Source organism: Poromitra crassiceps (assembly GCF_964638095.1).
Source record: "Poromitra crassiceps genome assembly, chromosome: 29".
Taxonomy (NCBI): domain Eukaryota; kingdom Metazoa; phylum Chordata; class Actinopteri; order Beryciformes; family Melamphaidae; genus Poromitra; species Poromitra crassiceps.
The window spans coordinates 7,425,710-7,443,439 of NC_139641.1; the positions used below are offsets into that span (position 1 = coordinate 7,425,710).

Here is a 17,730-nt window from a genome sequence, read left to right on the forward strand (position 1 = left end):
TACTCTACTTAACACGTTCACTGCCAATGACGTGTTAACACGTTTTCAGAATCCAGCTGTTGACTGCCAACGACGTGTTAACACATTGAGTGCCAGCCGTTTTTTCAATCCTGTAGGTAAGTTGTGCCAGGTTTTTTTTTGAGGATTCTGGCTCATTTTACAAGAGCCGAGGATTATTTTCTGTTAAGACTTCGTGAACACCAATCATCTAAAAATAACTAATAGAATGTGTGCTTTCTCTGTCTAAAAGAGTTAGTTTGCAGAGTTAGTAGTTATGTAGATATTAGCCGTTGAGTACAGCATGGTTTTAGCGTCTGAGACAGCAAGCTGAGATAATCGCAGTTTTGTGAAATTCAATCAAACAGCAGAACAGTCACCTGCCTGTGATTGTGGGTGCCCTTGGGCGAGTCTGTATACTGTATTGTGTGTGTGTGTGTGTGTGTGTGTGTGTGTGTGTGTGTGTGTGTGTTCGCGCGTTGCTCCGCGGCTCTGGGGGGGAGGGGATCTCTGTCCGTTCTTTGCCCCCGCGGCGTGTCTGTCTCCCGCTCTGTGTTCTGTGTTCTCTCTCTCCTCTCTCTCTCTCTCTCTCTCTCTCTCTCTCTCTCTCTCTCTCTCTCTCTCTCTCTCTCTCTCTCTCTCCTCTCTCTCTCTCTCTCTCTCTCTCTCTCTCGGGACTGGGGGGAGGGGGAGAGAGAGGGAGAGAGTGTGTGTGTGTCTCCGGGCTCTGCTGCGGGGGAGGATTCTCCGCGGCCGTCTGGACTGTAAAACTGTTTCTTGAGGTGTCGGCTGAGAGCTTTGAGTAAGCTTTTGCGATTCTGGTCTTATTTATGCGCGGGGTGCTCGAGTGTGTGTGTGTGCGCGCGCGCGTGTGTGTGTGTGTGTGTGTGTGTGTGGGATCGAGGGAGTTTTCGCCCAGCTGCTTCCTTGAAAATTACACTGGCTTTCTCCAGCGCGCTGGCTGGCTGTGGCTCTGGCTGTGGCTGGCTGTGGCTTTCTCTGTCTTGGGAGAGAACTGTCGCCACTTAGTGGTCGGTAAAATAGATTACGGTATACACATTCTCTTCCTCCCAATATTGATATAGAAGACGTAAAAGGGGTTGATTGATGTCCCACCGTCAAAAAAAAAAAAATGTTTATGTAAGACGAGATAGCTCGTCTATGGCACTCAACCGTTGGATTATGTAAGACGAGATATCTCGGCTATGGCACTCAACGTGTTAACACGTCAAAAAAATCGATTTTTTTTTTTTTGACGGTGTGGGCGTTGATCAATCCCTTTTATGTCTCCTATACAATTATTGGAGGTATTGAATGTGTATAATCTATTTTACCGACCCACTAAGTGTTGACAGTGCTCCCCCCAGACGAGCGAAAGCAAAGAAAAACACAGCGGCGGGAGGAAGCCATTCTCAAGGAAATTGCTTGGCGATTTTACAGTCATCCAGACTTGCCCGAGCGGCCGCGCCAGCAGCAGCAGCACAGAGAGCGGAGAGCGATTTGCATAATAGATTATAGGTGAAACACACTTTGAAACACCGCAGAAAGGCCAGAATCAACATCTGCCCATCGCCCACGCATTCCCCGGCCCATCTTGATTCGCACAAGGAGCGTCGCAGGCAGGCAAGCAGCAGCAGCAGCAGCAACGCGCTTGACACGCCCGCTGCAGAGCCAGGAGGAAGGAGGAGAAGACACAACGGAGGGAGGAGTTTTGAAGGGAGAGGGGTGTTTCCTGCTGTTATGTAGGAAATTACTGTTCAAAACTATTGTTTAGATGTCTGACGGTCTTACTGATGCCAAAAATGAATGGTTAAAGTGACTGTTCTATCGAATTTCACAAAAAGCCATTTATCTCAAAATAAATTTTCAGACGCTGAAACCATGCTGTACTCAACGGCTAATATCTACATAACTACTAACTCTACAAACTAACTCTTTTAGACAGAGAAAGCACACATTCTATTAGTACTTTTGTGAACTTTGTGTTCACAAAGTCAAAGCAGAAAAGAATCCTCGGCTCTTGTAAAATGAGCCAGAATCCTCAAAAAAACCCTCTGGCAAAACCTACCTACAGTAAAAAAAAAAAACGGCTGGCAGTGAATGTGTTAAGTGTTTAAAACCGGAAAGACGATTACGAAATGACGTCATGCGGAAGCGTCCTTGTATGGGCAAAGAATAAGGTGATCACACTGCCACCTAGCGACCTGGCATGTACATTACGGCGTTTTAAAAATTCAACAGCGCTCATGTAAACAGGGAGAAGGTGTGAAGGAAAAGGTGTGAAGGAAACGCTATTGTGTCGTTTCTTCCAGAAAGTGTCCTCGTGTAAAGGGCTCCTCAGACACTATGACCCCGGGCGTCCGGGTAGTAAAGTGGTAAAAACCTCCAGTCACACAAGTGTGAAAACCACAACTTCAAGACTCCTGACTATGAGACAGCATGTTGTGTGGTGTGAAGAGAACAGTGATGTGACGTGAGGACTTTGTGTGGAGGAACGTGAAGCTATCACCGCCTCACCAGCTCTCTGATGTGCTGGTCCTCGATCTTCAGCAGGACCTGCTCCGTCTGGAACTGGCCTTTGCGGTACAGCAGCAGCTGGGACAGGTCGAACAGAGGAACACCCTCTGTGAACAGCTCTGCTATAACACAACCTGCAGGAGAGGAGAGGAGAGGAGAGGAGAAGGGAGGAGAGGAGAAGAGAGGAGAGAGGAGAGAGGAGAGGACAGGAGAGATGTGAGGAGAGGAGAGGAGAGGAGAGGAGAGGAGAGGAGAGGAGAGGAGAGAGGAGAGGAGAGAGGAGAAGAGAGGAGAGGAGAGGAGAGGAGAGGAGAGGAGAGGAGAGGAGAGGAGAGGAGAGAGGAGAGAGGAGAAGAGAGGAGAGGAGAGGAGAAGAGAGGAGAGGAGAGAGGAGAGGAGAGAGGAGAAGAGAGGAGAGGAGAGGAGAGGAGAGGAGAGGAGAGGAGATGAGAGGGGAGAGGAGAGAGGAGAGGAGAGGAGAGGGGAGGGGAGAGGAGAGGAGAGGAGATGAGAGGAGAGGATGAGAGGAGAGGAGAGGAGAGGAGAGGAGGGGGAGGGGAGAGGAGAGGAGAGGAGAAGAGAGGAGGGGGAGGGGAGGGGAGGGGAGAGGAGAGGAGAGGAGAAGAGAGGAGAGGAGAGAGAAGAGAAGAGAGGAGAGGAGAGGAGAGGGGAGGAGAGGAGAGGAGAGGAGAGGAGAGGAGAGGAGAGGAGAGGAGAGGAGAGGAGATGAGAGGGGAGAGGAGAGAGGAGAGGAGAGGAGAGGGGAGGGGAGAGGAGAGGAGAGGAGAGGAGATGAGAGGAGGGGAGGGGAGAGGAGAGGAGAGGAGAGGAGAGGAGAGGAGAGGAGAGGAGGGGAGGGGAGAGGAGAGGAGAGGAGAGGAGAGGAGAAGAGAAGAGAGGAGAAGAGAGGAGAAGAGAGGAGAGAGAGGAGAGGAGAGGAGAGGGAGGAGAGGAGAGGAGAGGAGAGGAGAGGAGAGGAGAGGAGAGGAGAGGAGAGGAGAGGAGAGGAGAGGAGAGGAGGGGAGAGGAGACACACAGAGCAGTGGCATCATCTCTACCTGCTGTCACTTAAGGTCCACGTCTGATCAATCCAACATGTCCCAGGACCACCTTCCCAAATCATTTAGGAGAAAAGAAAAGACAAACAACAACAACAAACATGACAAAAAGGGGGGGGGGACTGGGCTGTAAGTGTGTTATGTCACTGTCAGGTGTGTGGTGATATTCAAAAATAACTGCTCATTGAAATTATGCATTTAATTTGACTTTTTTATGTTTAGATTAGGACTGGGGCGATATGACGATATATATAATTTTCACGATAGAAAAGGTCTATCGTTTCATATGATGCTCTATCATTTATATCGTGTTGCAAATCACACTCTTTACGGCAATATTGTCCGTCATTTGTGCTGTGCTTTCGTCATTCTAGGTTGTTTTTTTTTACTCACGTCCACACGCAACTGTAAAACTAAGACACTTGCGGTTCTAATGAGCCCAATTTCCTTCAGATATCTTTATGTCAGAGGTCAAGGGACAACTTCGCCGACTTTGGCGCTATTTTACCCCCGTGCTAGCAAGCTAGCATAAGATCGTTGGTGCCTACAGATCCGGCTGGATGTCTAGTTTCCGCCAACACCAGAAGCTCCACTCCAGCTCAAAAACACAGACTCACGGCCCACTCATTTTCTGAGCTTCAACTTGAAAATATTTTGCCCACTAGAGGGCACTCACAGCCCATGACCCGGTGGTTGAGTGAGTTTTGGACACTGACTGGCTCACCTGCTAAGGACTGATAAACTAACTAAAAAGCCTGCCAAGACAAATCTTTTGTGTCGGGAAGTGTAGCAGTAGATTCCCTGCCTACCAACACGAGAGTCGCAGGTTCGCAACCTCGTGTTAGCTCCGGCTTGGTCGGGCGTCCATGCAGGCACGATTGGCTAGTGTCTGCGGGTGGGAAGCCGGATTGAGGGTATTTGTCCTGGTCGCTGCACTAGCGCCTCCTCTGGTGAGTCGGGGTGCCTGTTCGCGAGGAACGGAACTGGTGGGAATAGCGTGATCCTCCCACGTGCTACGTCCTGCCGGTGAAGCTCCCCCGCTGTCAGGTTAAAAGAAGCGCCTGGCAACTGCACATGTGTCGGAGGAAGCATGGTGCTAGTCTACGGCTCTCCCCAGATCGGCAGAGGGGGGAGCAATGACCGGGGCAGCAGAGGGAAATGGGGGGGGAATTCAGAAAAAAATAAAATAATAATAATAATAATAGTCAAAATAATTAATTATGCTAATAATAAATGACAATAACATTATGCTGCATGAGCTGTCTGGAGTAAAGTAGTTTTGTCTGTTTGTTTTGTCTGTTTGGTTTGGTTTGTTTTGTTTTGTTTTGTGTGTGTGTGTGTGTGTGTGTGTGTGTGTGTGTGTGTGTGTGTGTGTGTGCGTGCGTGCGTGCGTGCGCGTGTGCGTGCGTTTTCAAGGACTTTCCATGCCAAATTCCCTCAAATTCAAAGTCCCAACACGACATAGTTTGAGATTCATTGCTGAGGATGTTTCTAATGAGAAGCAGCAGGCTTTACAGAAGCTCACAGACAACGAAGAAGAAAGCGAGGCTTGAAAAGTCCAACACAACCTAGTGAGAGGTGGTGCTGCTGTACCTGCGGAGAAGATGTCCATCGCCTGCTTCAGCTCCCCGCGGCTCCTCTGGTTGTTGCTGGTCAGGTCCACCAGGGGGGTGTTGTGGTCGCTCTCCGTGGTGGCGAACAGGCTGCCGTCCACGAAGCGCTCGGGGGCGATGTAGCAGGTGCGGCGCCGCGACGTGTCGAAGAAGTAGTTGAAGTCGGCCGGGTTGTCCTCCGGCAGGTAGGTGGGCTTGAAGCTGGCGAAGTCTGTGAGGAGCACCCAGTTCCAACTGGTCACCATCACGTTCTCTGTCTTGATGTCGCCGTGACGCACGCCCGCCTGGGTTCAACAGCACGGTGCAGGTTGAGACCACATTACATTCATATGTGAGAGGGGTATTAGCAATGGGATTTAAATATAATAATTATAATTATAATTATAATGATAATGATAATGATCATAATCATAATAATAATAATGATGATAATATAATAATAATAATAATAATAATAATAATAATAATAATAATAATAATAATGGAGGGATATTGTGTGGGACTCTTCCGTCACCTCACAACTTGGTTGTGACTTTGAGAAACATGTTGAAGAGACTATCTGAGACGGCCAAGTCATTACAAAAGTATAATAATAATAATAATAATAATAATTATAATAATAATAAAACCATAACCCCTAAATTACAATTAAAATGGACTGAATCTGAATGGGGGTGATTTCATAGGGCCGTATAAATCCTCCACACCAGGCTCTACAATTCAAAACAAACAACCATACAAAAAAAAATCCCAATAATTTTACAAATACAAATAATCACAACTCAGCTTTATAATAATGCAAAGGATCCTTTGTTGAGCAGAATGTATGTAATGTATTATGAAAAAGAGTTGAGTGAAGGAGGTGGAAGTTAACTCCATGCTCCTACAGGACAAAGTGTGAAGACGCTTTCTCTCTTTTCAGACAAACACTTCAGTGGGAATAGTTTGAAGGAGTTCCCTCTTAACTCAGACCATCATGTTGTCACTGTCAGGAGGATTGCTGACAGATTCATGTTTAAACTAGAGTCATATGCAGTGAAGATAATCACTGGCAAATGCATGTTTTTTCCACGTTTTTTACATTACCGTAACTCATTGAGTGCCAGCCACTTTTGGAGAACGGACGCTCCCAGTGCCAGAGTTTCAGAGCGTTTTCAGTGATTTCTCGAGGCCACAGAATATTGTGTGATATTACTATGTAAACACCGAACACGCACAAAGAACGATGAGACTCTATTGTATCATCAGCAAAAAAAAGTTTATTGATATCATTTTCCGTTCTTTACTTATCAGCCGGAGAAGATAGGTCAAAAACAGAAAAAATTGGCATTTCTATCTAGAAGCTGAGATATTGAGCCTTTTGTGAAATATAGCATTTCAAGCAAATCATTGACTCTGAAACTAATATTTTCTGACCTGAAACATCTGAACAGTAATTTCCTTCAATATAACAGCACCCCCACCCCCCTCTACTGCAAACTCCTCCTCCGTGGGTGTGTCATGATGTTGCTGCTCGCTCTGAGTGCTGCTTGTGTCAGGCGAGTCTCTGCTGCCTGGATGGCGGCCGCTCGGCGGGCAGTCTGGATCGGGCTCGCTCGTTTCTGGGGTTTCGGTTGTGAGCTGTGAAGCTGCGTCCGATTCTGGGCTTTCTGCTGCCCTGCGTGCCCGACCCCCCTCCTCCTCCTCCTTGGGAGTGTCTCTGGGGCTCTGCTGCGTTTGCTCTCGCTCTGCTTTTGCTCTGACTCTGCACTGAAAACTGCGCTGCATCCCCCCGCTTTTTCACATCGTGTCGCCGGCTCCCAGCTGAGAATAATGTAACTTTTCAGAAAGACGCTGGTGTCGCCAACTAAATCATATGGAGGGGCTATTGGAGCGGAGACGGAGGGGCTGTGGCAGCAGATTGACTGCTGTTCACAGGCACAGCTAACGTTATGCTTCATGCATATCGATCGATGCGATTTCCGTTTCCTCGTGACTTCTTCTCTCTTTTCTCCTGGCTTTTCTCTAATCTGGAGAGCACTGTCGCCACCTAATGGGTCCCTAAAATAGCTTTTACACATCCAACATGCCCCAAAATTTTACAGGAGATAGATCTGGCTTTGATCCACGTCCCACCGTCAAAAAACGCAATTGACGACTTTAGTCGTCAATGGCACTCTACGTCACTAAAGCAATTGACGACTAAAGTCGTCATTGGCACTCAATGAGTTAAGTGCATGGATGCAAAGTCATTGGTAATGAAAAAGGTGACAGAGATACAAGGGCAGACATAAAACCACTCAGAAATCCTATTTTAGGATGAAAAAGGTTACCTAAAGGTGACTAGTTTACATATTGTGACTATCGTTATATTATCGAACACGTTCCACATGTTGATAATCCGAATTGATAATCCGAATTCGCACTTGTTTCTATTTGATTGACTTCATAAGGAAATTGCAAATTGAAGATGAGCTCTCACCCTGTGCGCCTGGTCCACGGCCATGAGGATCTGGAAGGCCAGCCAGCGCTTCTCCACGCCGTTCAGGAAGGGCCGCGTGCTGATGCGGTCGTACAGGTTGTCGCGCACGTACTGCCGGAACAAGATGGCCGCCTTCTCCGTCAGCGAGGTCTTCTGGAAGGGCAGGCAGTTCTGGCAGGAGTGCAGTCTGATCTTCAGCTCCTCCAGCTCCTGCTTGTAGCTGCTGAGCGGCAACGACGGGTCGTGGATGGCGAAGACTTTGACCACCACCAGCCCCTCGCGGTGTTTGGCACGGGCCACCTTGAAGCAGGGGTTTCAAATCACAAGTTTCATCACGATACGATATTATATCGCTTCTCTGGACAACGATACGATATTTGCTGATATCAAAGTCTGCCATGATACGATCAATTCAGGGGTCTGTGACCGATATGAGAAGATATGATATGCTCATTAAACACAATCAATTACATTTATATCAACTCACAAAATGCAATTAAAATATGATTTGACAATTTTATTTCTGAGCTCTTCCAGACGTTTAAATGAAAAACAATCTATTCGTTTTAATAAAAAAATTAATTCCTGTTGTTCACTATAAAGTGACCATTTCTCATGTTTAAGTGCAAAAAAAAATCAACTTAAAGAGCCCTTGATGGCCTTTAATTATGAATATAAGCCATGCACATCTATGCGTCTTCACCCTGGATTTACAAGCTGTATCTTAGATATATCAATGTTGTCCCTTTGGATTAGGGGTGTCAAAAATAATCGATTATAAGATGCATCGCGATGCGGACCTGCACGATTCTGCATCGATTCACAAATGTCAAAAATCGATTATAAAAAAAATAAAAATAATAATAATAATAATAATAATAATAATAATAATAATAATAATAATAATCAAATAAAATATAATGGAAGTACATGCAGTTGTTTATTTTAATTATGGATCATAATACAATGCAATTCTAAATGCACTTTTATTGTAAAAGTAGCCACACAGTGAGAAAAAATAAAGTGAGAAAAAATAAATCATGTATTGGGGAAAAAAAGTGATGCATCGATTTAAGATGCATCTCGATGCATCGATAATCGTATCGAATCGTGAGGCCAGTGAAGATTCACAGCCCTACTTTGGATGATATTGGATGGTCGATGGTTGAAGCGAGACATGGACGAGACATCATCCCTACCTTGAAGAAGCGTGTGCTGCCGAGGCTCTTGTCGTACTCGTGGTCGTGGATGTCAGAGAAGTAGCTGTCCACAGAGAGGATCTGAGAGAGGGCGATGCCTGCCAGCTGGTTACCCATGATGCTTCAGCACACGTCTGAGAATAGAGACTACATTACCCATGATGCTTCAGCACACGTCTGAGAATAGAGACTACATTACCCATGATGCTTCAGCACACGTCTGAGAATAGAGACTACATTACCCATGATGCTTCAGCACACGTCTGAGAATAGAGACTATATTACCCATGATGCTTCAGCACACGTCTGAGAATAGAGACTATATTACCCATGATGCTTCAGCACACGTCTGAGAATAGAGACTATATTACCCATGATGCTTCAGCACACATCTGAGAATAGAGACTACATTACCCATGATGCTTCAGCACACGTCTGAGAATAGAGACTACATTACCCATGATGCTTCAGCACACGTCTGAGAATAGAGACTACATTACCCATGATGCTTCAGCACACGTCTGAGAATAGAGACTACATTACCCATGATGCTTCAGCACACATCTGAGAATAGAGACTACATTACCCATGATGCTTCAGCACACGTCTGAGAATAGAGACTACATTACCCATGATGCTTCAGCACACGTCTGAGAATAGAGACTACATTACCCATGATGCTTCAGCACACGTCTGAGAATAGAGACTACATTACCCATGATGCTTCAGCACACGTCTGAGAATAGAGACTATATTACCCATGATGCTTCAGCACACGTCTGAGAATAGAGACTACATTACCCATGATGCTTCAGCACACGTCTGAGAATAGAGACTACATTACCCATGATGCTTCAGCACACGTCTGAGAATAGAGACTACATTACCCATGATGCTTCAGCACACGTCTGAGAATAGAGACTCTTTAGGTTTAGGCAGATCATTTAACTTCTGCTGACTGTGACTGACTGTCTACTTGACTTCAGGGATTAATTATCAGGACCTAACCTGGAAGGGTCTTGGGCATTTCCAGACCCTTTATCACAACATTGCCAGTTAGGAGATGGGCATCACTTTTGACATCAACTAAACAACATCTTTAGCTAAATAAGTTCATATTTACTTACAGTTAATCAAACAACAATAGATATATATATTCCTTCACTCGCCTTGCCCTGCACATCAGAGGAGATTTAGAAGTGGATACTCGATGCCGAAATCTATGCTAGTGAAATGAATCTTGCTGCAACTCGAGTAATAACCTGTAAAGTGATACGATTTGACCTAATATGTGTTTAACAGACTCAGGATCAGCATGTAAAGTGATACGATTTGACCTAATCTGTGTTGAACAGACTCAGGATCAGCTGTAAAGTGATACGATTTGACCTAATATGTGTTTAACAGACTCAGGATCAGCATGCAGTGGATACGATTTGACCTAATATGTGTTGAACAGACTCAGGATCAGCATGCAGTGGATACGATTTGACCTAATATGTGTTGAACAGACTCAGGATCAGCATGCAGTGGATACGATTTGACCTAATATGTGTTGAACAGACTCAGGATCAGCATGCAGTGGATACGATTTGACCTAATATGTGTTGAACAGACTCAGGATCAGCTGCAGTGGAGGGAAAAGCCCTATTATTAAAAACAAGTGTGATCAAAATAAAAGGGTTTCCTTCTCTGTTTTACAGCTGCACAATATATCAACATGTACATGAAAAAATATCTAAAATATATAGTTCATATAAATAAAAATGGTGCAGGTTTTCCTCTCCTATTAAACAAAATACACAGCTGTGCAAACGATAAAAATGTAAATGGAACAAAAAATGACAAAATAACAACTGACCAAATACCTTGATAATGATTTTGAGACAACTAGCTTGATTCCTAAGGTGGAGACTCTGGAGAAACTACCTTTTCCCCTTAACTCACCCTTGTCCTCCTACTTATGCTCCCACCACTGTATATAGCCTCATCCCGATGACATCGCAATTGCTCGAGTGACATCACTAATGACATCACAATTGCTCGAGTGACATCAGTGATGACATCACGGTTGACATCACAATTGCTCAAGTGACATCACTTCCGTCACAAATCGTAAGTGACACCGACCACCACCACCACAGACACCAGTTAGCCAATTTTAAGTTATAAGTTAAGTTATCCTTTATTCATCCCTGTGGGGAAAGTAAGATATTGTAGCGCTATTGGTGCTTTCACAAAATATTGATACGAGATTGTTGATCAATAATCATCAGTAATGTGGATATAATGACTAAATGGGAAAAGGCCAGTAGAACAGCTAGAACAGTCTGGTAAGTTCAGATCACTTCCCTGTAATGCAGCCTGTAAAACCTAATCTGATCTCATATGACGATATTGATATAATATTGATATAAATTGCTCAACCCTATGGACAAAGTGAAACAATGCAGGTTGCAGATACAAGCTGAGATAGGCGGACAGGCTGCCCACTGATGCTCCGCTTTGGTTGAAGTTATGAAAATAATGATTTTATATGCTCATTTTTTGTGTGTTAATGTTCCATCTGCAAATACTACTGGTCCTTTTTGGGTGAACTGTGCAAAAGTACAGTCTTAACACTGTTTACTGTTTAAAAAAGATGGAGGCATACATTAAGAGTATAACTTCTCCAGGCACCACTACACCATTGTTCATCCAAAATAAAGGACAGGTGTCATGCCGAGTTTTGCACCCCCACCATATGTTGGGGCTGTTTTAACTTAAAAACAGGGATGCAAATGTCGGCAGGTAAAAATCGCCGAGATCTGCACCCCCCTCCATAAAGCCAGGAGAGATCCCCGGGTCTCGAGGTCATCTGTACCCGGATTTTAACCACCAAAGTCGGCTTCCATGAGCCAGAAGAGAGCCCCCAAGCATGAAAGTCACCTCCACGCGGATCTAATGCATCAAAGTCGGTCTGCATGAGCCAGGACAGACCCCCTGGCTTGGACATCACGTCTACCCAGACAATTATATCATGTTTAAACAGTTAAGTTTCCGTATAAATCATTACAATATGCTCCCGGAAGGTGGGGATGCAAAACTCGGCATGACACCGGCTCAAACGTTATCGCAATGAGTGGTGACGTCACTGCCTGACTGGAGCTGAGTCACATGACTTGCTGCACTACAACAGCTCTGTGACAGCGCTACTTTAGCATGTAGCTAACTGTTCGCTCCGATGTTATAACGTTAGCAAACCATTAATGAGTAAGTTTAGATGCGATGTTTACCAGTCAGGTGACGCTGTGGTGACCGGGACTCCTGCGCCTGCGCTGTGGTGTTTATGTTGCTGTTAGCTTTAGCTGCCCAGCGGCTCTCTCTGTCTCCAGGCGGTCTGTGTTCAGGCTGAGCTCGCCTGTCTGTCCGCTAGCTTCATGTCTTCTTCTCTCTGGGTGAAGAAGCTACACAGCCGCCATTCTGTCCACAGCTGTTCACTCGCATCGAGTTATGCTGTGGTAGAAAAGCCACAGTAACGTTAGCGGTCTCTACGCTGTCTCTGCTTTGCTGCTGTTGGTTGGTTTCCAGCTGTTGTTCTTCTTCTTCTTCTTTCTATTTCCGGCAGTTTAAACGCAACATGGCGTATTACTGCCCTCCTCAGTTCTATACTTCAACTACTCCCACAATTGGAAAAAATAAATAAACAAAAAATAAATAAATAAATAAACACTATATCCTCTGATACAACTCTGATTCATGCAGAAATGTCAGCACTGCCTCTGTGATCAGCTGGTGGTTCTTATTCTTCAGGCCAAAGAAAGATTTTAGAGAGAAAGAAGAAACTCCTACTACTGTTAACCTCTTATAAAAGATTTCCCTTTCTTTCCTATACCTTCTACATTCTAGGAAAACATGCTTCACAGTTTCAGGCTCTCCACACTCACACCGCCCATCTGGATGTTTTCCCACAATGAACAAGGTACTATTTAATCCACAATGACCAAGCCTCAGTCTACATATCTTGACCCTATCGCTCCTAGACCCATATCCAGCCAAGTTGATTTTGACCTGAGGCTGCAGAGAGAAATAATGCCTCCCCTTTGTCCCCTTTTCCCACTCAGCCTGCCACTCAGCTTCAACTCCTTTCTTGATCTTCTCTCTGAGCTCAACTCTTCCCATTGAAATACTTATTACTTCTTCCTTTTTCAGGCTCTCCTTTGCAAGGGAATCAGCTATCTCATTTCCCTGAATCCCAGCATGCCCTGGAACCCAGCAAAACTCCACTGCACAGCCTGCCTTCTCAATCCTATATAAAACTAATATTATTTCATGAATGAGATCAGGCCGAGCTTTAGACCTACCTGCACTCACAGCCATCAGTGCAGCAGCCGAGTCAGAACATATAATCACCTGGCTTGATCCCACTTCCTCCACCCACCACAATGCCCAGAGAATGGCAAGTAATTCTGTTACAAATACAGAGCTGCCGTCAGAGATTCTCTGTCCCTTACCTATCCCTAACTGAGGCACACACCACCCAAATCCTGCCTTCCCACTCTCTGGATCCACAGAGCCATCAGTATAAACCTCCAGAGACCCTGAGGCTAAAATAAATTTCTCAATTTTTCCTACAATCTCGCCCTTGTCTTTCTCCATCAGAAAACTAAATTCAATATCCCGGTCTGGAACTAGCCAAAATGGCACTGACAGCCAGCGAGTGTGCTCCGCAACCCTTACCTGATGTAACCTCAACTTCCTGGCCCACTGATCAACACTTGACAAAAAAGGCTTATACTTATCACTTTCTCCTGCCCCTGAAAGTAAACACCTAGCTGGGAAGGTCAGACTGGTCCCACTTAATTTTGCCCAGTACTGTAGCCCTAACTTTATTCTCCTCAGGCTTAAGGGCATTTCCCCCATTTCCACTAATAATGCTGGAATTGGGGTGGTCTTAAAAGCTCCGCAACAAATTCTCAGAGCCTTGCACTGTAGCACATCCAGCTTTCCTAGATTTGACTTGGCAGCGGAACCGTACACAAAACAGCCATAATCAATTGCTGACCTGATCATCGCCTGATATATCAAGCACATGGTCTCCCTATCCGCCCCCCACCCACTCCCAGCCAAGCTTCTCAGCACATTCACTATTCTTTCACACTTTGCCAGGGTTTTCTCTATGTGAACAGCCCAAGTCATTCTTGCATCGAACCACACTCCCAAAAATTTGAACACCTTCACTTTCTCTAGAGGAGACCCATACATGATCAGCCCACCTCTAGGCAACTTCCTTTTAAACCCAAAAATCATATAGTTAGACTTAGAGGCTGAGATTTTAAAGCCCCACTTGTCTCCCCATTCCTCTACATACTCCAGAGCTCTTTGAACCTGCTTTAAACAGTACTCAACATTCCTCCCTCTTTTCCAAATGGCCCCATCATCTGCAAATAAAGATAACCCAAACCCTCTTCCAATTTGACTGAAAATATCATTAATCATAACATCGAAGAGGACCGGACTAATCACACTTCCTTGTGGGGTGCCATTTTCTATTTTAACAGTTTTTGAGGTTTGCCCCCCCACACGTACTTGAATCGTCCTGTCCAATAAGAAATCCCTTATCCAATTAAACATTCTCCCTCTAACTCCTAAATCATACAATTTCAAAAGCAACCCCTCCTTCCACAAAGAATCATATGCCTTCTCAATATCCAAAAATACACTTACCACTACTTCCTTATTCTCAAATGCCTTTCTAATGTCCTGATCTAGAACTGCTACTGACTCCATTGTAGACCTGCCATTTCTAAACCCATTCTGAAATCCAACATAAAGATCCTTACTTTCTAAAAAGTAAACTAACCTGTTAGTAATCATCCTTTCCATAATTTTACAAAGTACAGATGTCAAAGCTATGGGACGATATGACCCTGGATCAGACGCTACTTTACCTGGCTTCAAAATAGGAATGATAACGGCATGCTTCCACTCCTCTGGCAAGCAGCCTTCTGACCACACATTATTAAACAGACACAGTATTTCTAAATTTACAAAATCATCAAAATTCTTAAATAATTCATAAGATAACCCATCTCTTCCAGGCGTCGTGTTTGCACCAGCCTGGATAGCATCCCTTAACTCCTTCATTGTAAAGAACAAATTAATTGGATTTTCATTCTCTGAGCTCCTACTCAACTTCCACTCATTTTGAGACAACAGTTCAACCCTCTTTCTCCCTCCCTCCTCCCCCAAACTCCCAGAACTATGCACTGCTTGAAAGGCCTCCACCAGCATGTCTGCTTTCTCTTTATTGGTAACTGCTTCTACCCCACCCTTCTGAATCACTGGAATCGATCTTTTCTTATATACTCCTGACATTCTATGAACAACTGCCCACAAATGCCTTACAGAAGTCTCAGGGCCTAGTGTTTCACAGAACTTCCTCCAACTACTCTTTTTAGCATCTTTAATAACTCTTCTTGCTACTCCCCTTAACCTCTTATATTCTACTGCATGACACAGCCCTGGATATTGTCTCACCTTCCTATATGCTTTATTCCTATTCCTTACAGCTACATCACACTCTTTACTCCACCATGGAACCAACATTCTGGCTCTGGGCTCCTTCTTCATAGGAATTGTGTCCTGCGCTGCCTTATGAATCATCTCACTAAGAGAAGCATTCCACCTGTCTACAGTCCCCTCAGAGTCAATCTCACATACCAACTTTTGGGCCTCCTCCAAGAATTCACCCCAATTAGCCTGCGAGAAATTATACCTGGGCACTCTCTCCTCAACTTCTATCCTCAGATCCCTACCAAATCTGCACAAAATAGGATAATGATCGCTACCCAGAGTATAAATGTCCATCGCATCCCACTCCCCAATTCTGGCTAAATTTGAAGAGGCAAAACACAAATCTATATGACTACAGGTATTCCTTAAGATATCAAACCTAGTCGGTCTATCATCATTTATCATAACTAAATCATGCTTATCCAAAATCTCCTCGACCACGACTCCATTACTGTCCTTACTATCACTGCCCCACAACGGATTATGAGCATTAAAGTCACCAACCCATATAACAGGACATCTCACCTTCTCCATAATCTCATCAAATTCAGACAAAATAAGTCGTTTACAAGGATTATATAAATTAAGCACCGTTATGGGACTATGGCTCTGACTACTCCAAACTTCCACTGCCACACACTCAAGATTAGATTTTATGTCCAGTGCCCTGTACTGAAGCCCTGCTCTAATGAAAGTTGCACACCCTCCACCTGCTCTCTCAACTCTGTCTTTTCTTAAACACTCATATCCTGGAATAACAAAATCAAGGCAAGGTTTTAACCACGTCTCTTGGATGCAAATTAACTCAGGCTTAACTTTAAATTCATCAACAAATCTCTTTAACTCCTGTCCATTTGCAGTCAGACTCCGGGCATTCCACTGAAGAATATAAAACATCAAGATTCTAACCAGCTCCATCACTGTCCTCAAGCTCCTCTTGATCCATTCTACTTTCCCCCTCTCTCTTCCTCACACCCCCCCCACCCCTGTCTACTGGGAGCAAACCCCGCCCACTCGTGCCTGCCTGCTGACCACCCCCACTTCTCTTCTCATTCTCCTTTTCCTGTAGTAGAGTATGAATTTCTCCACCCTGTACCACTGAACCCAAAAACCTCTCGGCTGCTTCAGCCACCACACTCCAGCTGTTGTTGTTATTCCGAGTCAGGGGTCAGAGAGAGTACAGATAGCGCCCCTACTGGGCAACGGGAGTTAAAACAAAGCAGTGTATTTTTCTTCTTCTTCTTTTGAGGTTAATGGCGGTTGGCAAACAGCTTTTTGTGCATTACCACCACCTACTGGAGGTTGATGTCTTCTTCATAGTGGAATCTTACAGTGATTGATTGATTGATTGAAAAGTTTATATCTATACATAAACATAGAGCATTTACATTGTTATATATCCTGACATTTATAGCCTAAGCTAGTTTGCAATGTTTGTCCCTAGATGTTATAAGGCAAATATAAAAACAGGGTACAGAATACAGCTGTTAGGTTACACAAAATATAAAACATAAAACAAATATAGGCCTACATCTGTTATGTACAGTATACAAGATATGTAGTAAAAATACATTAGTGTGTTAATGTAATACATTAATGACATCAAGGATAACAACATAAGATTAGCAACTTAAAATGGAGAGTTTTATCAGGGACTGACTAGTCTCCTTCATCAGCTTATTTCTATCAGTGTTCAAACTACTGGTGAGGGGGAAGTAGGCTACTTCATAGCTTAACTACGAAAATAGTGTCCGCTGTTTATCTCCCTTTCTGCTGCAGCATGTTGAAGAAATAAATGTTCAGTTTGAACAACACCCGTTCTGATCATTATAGAGCAAGATTCATTCATTCATTCATTCATTTTTATTTGTTCCTGTCATGAAAATGCACAATTATACAATATACATTTGGTTACACAATACATCACAATACATGTTTGAAATCAATGCTTTTCATGACTGAAAAGGAGCAGAAAGAAGAATATAATTCTTATTTTTTATCTGCCCCTTACTTGAACACAAATAATCTATAAATGGTCTGTCATTTACAGATACCTACACCATCAACACCGTGATTACAACAACATAAACAAAAATAACCTATAAAAGAAAAAAAAAATACAAGCTTAAATCAAATAAAGCTAACATCCAATTAAGTTTCAAGTGCATAATCTCTAATTTGTCTCTCTTTATAAAAAAATTTAAACTGAAAAATATTTGTACAACCCTTTAGGTCCTTCTGTTGAGAATTCCAAAGTTTTACACCAGCAACAGAAATACACATTTGTTTTAAAGTGGTCCGAGTAGCTTGATGATGGCTTCCGCTACACA

The 17,730-nt window shown here is 44.1% G+C and overlaps 1 protein-coding gene across 1 annotated transcript in view; it reads right to left on the bottom strand.

The window, feature by feature from the left end:
- The window catches only part of LOC310800026 (phosphoinositide 3-kinase regulatory subunit 4-like), a gene marked incomplete at its 5' end in the record, with an annotated part of 72,920 nt that extends 63,958 nt beyond the window's left edge, over positions 1-8,962 (bottom strand). The window contains 4 exons of the mRNA XM_083662621.1: positions 2,515-2,648; positions 5,166-5,469; positions 7,647-7,946; positions 8,846-8,962. Of these exons, the coding sequence (XP_083518747.1) occupies positions 2,515-2,648; positions 5,166-5,469; positions 7,647-7,946; positions 8,846-8,962 (855 nt within the window). The remainder of the gene's footprint in view (positions 1-2,514; positions 2,649-5,165; positions 5,470-7,646; positions 7,947-8,845) is intronic.
- Positions 8,963-17,730: the final 8,768 nt, after the last annotated feature.